The following is a 4,754-nucleotide window of genomic DNA, read 5'->3' as shown; positions in this document are numbered from 1 at the left end:
CCGACTACCGTCTCGACTCCTACGGTTTCTGTCCTGACTACCGTCTCGACTCCTACGGTTTCGGCGCAAACCACAGTGTCTACGCCTACGACGATTTCGACACCGACGGTTTCCACCCCTACGACGATTTCGACACCGACGGTTTCCACCCCTACGACGATTTCGACACCGACAGTTTCCACCCCTACGACGATCTCGACACCGACAGTTTCCGCTCAAACCACAGTGTCTACGCCTACGACGATCTCGACACCGACGGTTTCTACGCCTACGACAATCTCGACACCAACGGTTTCCGCTAAATCCACAGTGTCTACGCCGACTATTGTCTCGACTCCTACGGTCTCGATCCCCACGGTGTCGACGCCTACCACCCAAACGACTCCTACTATTCAATCGATGCACACCACTCAATCAACCATCACCACGTTGACAACTACTACAAAGTCAACCGAGTCGCCCACTCCCACCACGAGCCAGTCAACTTCAAGCCCGTCTTCTTCGAGTCAGTTGACTTCTACGCAGTCGACTTCTAGTCCGTCATCCTCGAGTCAATCGACATCGAGCCACTCGACCTCGAGCCTATCGACCTCTAGCCCACAATCAACTGCTAGCACTCAGTCGACCGCTACGCAATCCACAGCCACTACACAATCCACCGCTAGCACACAATCCACTGCTAGCACTCAGTCTACGCAATCGACCATTAGCGCCCAATCAACGGCCACTACGGAATCGACTACCACCTCGCAGCCCACTGCTAGCACTCAGTCGACCGCCACGCAAACGACCAGCAGCACGCAGTCTACCACTAGTCCCCAATCAACTGCTAGCATTCAATCCACCGCTACCCAATCTACGGCCAGCACGCAATCCATCCCTACTCAATCGACTGCTACGTCGCAATCGACTGTCACCTCGCAATCGACTGCCAGTGTGCAATCTACTAGCACTCAATCAACCGCCACCTCGCAATCGAGCGCCACGCAGTCGACGGCCACCACTCAATCAACCCCTACTACATTCTCTACCACGAAGTCGAGCCAATCGACCGAGGGGCCAACATCCACTTTGACGAGTACCACGTGGACGCAAAAGCCCTGGACACAAAGCCCATGGACCGTAACCGTCGAGCCATTTCCCACGTGGACGTTCCCGGCCGAATCCACTCCTACCTGGACGGTCAGCCCTTGGACCCCAATCGTCGAACCGTTCCCCACGTGGACGTTTCCCGCTGAATCCACTCCGACCTGGACAGTGAGCCCTTGGTCGCCTCCAGTTGAATCGACGCCCACATGGTCTCCCGTTGCCCAATCGACTCCTGCTTGGAGCCCATGGCAGCCAGTTGAACCGTCGGCTCCTGCTTGGACCCCGGTTGCACAGTCGACTCCTGCTTGGAGCCATTGGACCCCGGTTGCACAGCCAACTCCTGCTTGGACGACGGTTGCACAGTCGACTCCTGCTTGGACGCCGGTTGCACAATCGACTCCCACTTGGACGCCCGCGGCCCAGTCCACTCCCTCGTGGAGCCCGTGGACTTTCAACTGGTAGTTTAACAACACCGATCAAGTTCGTCACTTCAGCAACAAAAGGCCGCAGCGCGGCCGCTTATTTCATTGGACTCTGCCATTCTTTCACTCGCTGGCACAGCTTTATAGAACATTCTTTCATCCTGTACTCTTTCCGTATACAAGTACTTGGCACACATCATCCTCGCTTCCATCTCACAAATCTTTGAAACTCACGTAAGCGATGGTGAATCCTGTCTTCGATCAGGAGGCAGCGGAGAGCTGACCGCGCCAGAATACCGGGTAGCTTGGCCAGCAGTGTCCTCTCATACAGTCTCACGAACTCAAAGGATCAGCTCAACCCGTCCAGAACCTCGCCACCGATCAAATAGTGGCAGAGAGCTGACCGCGATAGAAAATTGGGTGATTTGGCCACCGGTGTTCTCTCATAGCGTCGCCCAAGCTCAAAGAACCACCTCAACCCTTCGGGAGCAGCGCCTTCCACCCAAAAAGCTATGGAGAGCCAGCCGCGGTACACGTCCGTCGCTGTCATCATTTTCAAGCCGCTGACGAAGATTTGACTCTCGTCCTCATTGATAAGGGTATGCTTCAGGAAGGAAGGCGTAGTGAATTTGGCGCGGAATGCCTCGTATGCCTTACGTTTGGATGGGTTTGCCAGGGGCCCAACAACAAGATCGTAGGGTGAGTGCTTGAAGATTACATGGGTGTCGTCAGCTTAAGCCGAGCAAGCTAAATTCTCCAATGCGCGCACGTCAGAGGAAAGTGCCAGAGCTAGAGTTGAAATTATTCTTTAGCACTGCGAAGGCGCCGTCTACTCTTAGATGCGCCAGATGTCCATGCGGGATCGCGTGATGTGCAACGTCGAAACGTACATCTACGTGGCCAGCTCTCTGTCAAGTTCTTAACAATGACAAGACGCGCGGATGGCTCGCAGCAGTCTACAGATTCGCAAGGCCATAAGAGATGGCGCCAATGAGACGGCTCTCCGTCGCTCTTACGACCGGAGGCAAGGCTTTCGGGAATCCCGGACTAGCCTTCAGGTGCACAAGGCTATTGGGGTGGCGCTAATAGCCGCGCTCGTAGGCTCTGATCTGTAAGCAGGAAATCCCAGCCAACGTCGTCTCTCTCGTTGGAATCATCGGATGTGGACGTTGACTGTAGACAATTTTGCCGAGAAGCTCAAAGGCTAACTTTGCTCGAAACCAATGCCCATTGCGCAAAGCGCCCAACTCCTTGCAGCGAAAGCACGGCACGAAAGCGCTTGGCTACGTCCGCCGTGCATCAAAGAACATCAGGTCGTTGTCACAACTTCACGCGGTATTGAATAGTGCTACCATTGCGGTTGCGCTCGCCATTCAGACGGGAGGGCATCCAAGCAGCCTCGGCGCTCCCAACATGACTTGTCGATCATTGCCTACCTGGTCTGTACTCTGTCGACGATTACTCAACGGTATCCAGTACGGTGAAACCGCTCAAACACTGTATGCGGAGCCATGTGCCGGGTAAACGGTCTCGGTGCAATGTTTGAACAGAGGGGCGGATTCGGCGCGCGAGTCACGACTTTCGAATGCAAATCCCGCCTGTCCCGATCCCGGGGAAAAACCAGGGTTTTCCGCGCGTCGAGGGGCAACACAGATGCACTCTGCTGACGTGAGTGAGCCGGAGTATCTCATTCGTCTGCGTGTTTCGGGTAATCCACGAAAACAAGGTGACGACGCCGCGGCAATGGAAAAGGTACAGCTCAGGCACAGTCGGAGAATTCCGTGTCGTCGGAGTTTTTGCAGGTGCTGCCAAGGCTAGCGTCCGCCGGGATCCGTGGTTCTCTGCCGCATGGTCGAGTGCTTGTTCCACGTGTTCGTCACCACTCCTTTGACAACCCCATCTCCTGTCGCAAATTGTCGCGCTGGATGGTTTCCCATGCTACTCACTTTCCTCGCCACAAGCGACGTTCCATCTCGACCATTTCCTTCCCAAAACTCCATCGTCTGGTCGGTGGTCTGCACGACTCCGAACTCACCAACGCCGATCTTCTACGCCTTCTGGTCGAGGCACAATTCTTAAGCATTTCACCTACGACCCTAGCTTCGTGCCCAGTCCCGGGGTGATGGCCTTCCCCTGTCTATCATTCGCGCTGAAAGTCTGACACTTTGCCCACTAAATCCCTCGCTGGGCTCTCAACGTCACCTGTACCGAAAATTTCCTTGACCAACTTCATCTTCGTCACATCGCAAGGGAACTCTCGCCCCCCGTGCGCAATGGACTCAATAGTGGCGATGTTTGGTCAGCACCCTGCATTGGTACGAATGTGCATCGCTGCCCAATCGAAATCCACCTCGCCATTGCAAGACAAGCAGTTCGAACTAAGGCTTGATAAGCAGGTTGAATGTGGAGTATTCTATGCCGGCATCTACTGCGCTACGGGTGCCACTATTGCTTGATCCAACTGCGTGGTACTCTGTACCGTGGGTCAGCACCACCACGCACGCGGCACGGTACTGCCTAGTGGATACCTCATCTCCATCTGGGGCATCCTCTGACCAGCCGCTCGGCATCTGTACAGTCAACATGACCCATTAGGCCAATTGGAGGCTTTCGTCACCGGCCTGGCATGCCGATCTGCTGTCTCAGACTGTCTCCGACCATCCCGATCTGATACCTCACCTGGCAGAGGCGACGATTCCGGCAAGCAGAAGAAACTCTCATGCCAAATACTGCCCCGGCGTGAGCCTAACTCTCCTGCTTGTGGTAAGCAGCCTTGGTCAGCATCCATCACGCGATGGTCAATGGACGGATCAATGCCAGAAACGACCTCGTAAGCCATACCTCACCCGCCTTCTTACCCCGTGGGCCCAAAGTTTTCGTCTTTCATCTCTGGTTATTTAAGCTGAGGGGGATGCCCCCCTTCACCTCATCTTTCAAGTTCAATCTCTTCTATCTTCTCTCGGCCTCTCGTTCGAAGTTGTCTTGAGAAGATGAAGTTCACTATCGTTATACTTCCGGCTTTGCTGCCGTTCGCCTCGGCCGCAGCCATTCCAGAAGGCTGGCACTCACGACACCACAAAGGGTGGGGCGCCACGTCGACCCCTAGCCCCACCCATCATGGCTGGCCTACCACGACAACCACAAAGACCAAATGGCACCATGCGGGAGGGGGCAAATGGCACCATTCGAAAGAGAGCACCAGCTCGCCGGAGACGACCACCAAGACGAAATGGCACCATTCGA

The 4,754-nt window shown here is 55.2% G+C and overlaps 2 protein-coding genes across 2 annotated transcripts; one reads left to right on the top strand and one right to left on the bottom strand.

Annotated features, from left to right (window-relative positions):
* Positions 1-77: 77 nt before the first annotated feature.
* On the top strand, positions 78-302 carry BDY17DRAFT_326031 (uncharacterized protein; the record flags this gene model as incomplete). The annotated part of the gene is made up of 1 exon (XM_033737444.1): positions 78-302. A coding segment is annotated over one exon (225 nt), but the record flags the coding sequence as incomplete, so codon positions are not given.
* Positions 303-1,031: 729 nt separating this feature from the next.
* On the bottom strand, positions 1,032-1,630 carry BDY17DRAFT_301155 (uncharacterized protein; the record flags this gene model as incomplete). The annotated part of the gene is made up of 4 exons (XM_033734191.1): positions 1,032-1,100; positions 1,176-1,321; positions 1,352-1,429; positions 1,623-1,630. Coding segments are annotated over 4 exons (301 nt in total), but the record flags the coding sequence as incomplete, so codon positions are not given.
* Between the last annotated feature and the right edge of the window lie 3,124 nt (positions 1,631-4,754).

This window comes from Neohortaea acidophila (assembly GCF_010093505.1).
Source record: "Neohortaea acidophila strain CBS 113389 unplaced genomic scaffold BDY17scaffold_8, whole genome shotgun sequence".
In the NCBI taxonomy this organism is placed as follows: domain Eukaryota; kingdom Fungi; phylum Ascomycota; class Dothideomycetes; order Mycosphaerellales; family Teratosphaeriaceae; genus Neohortaea; species Neohortaea acidophila.
Note: the sequence above shows the minus strand (reverse complement) of the source record. Positions and strands in the feature narration are given on the sequence as shown.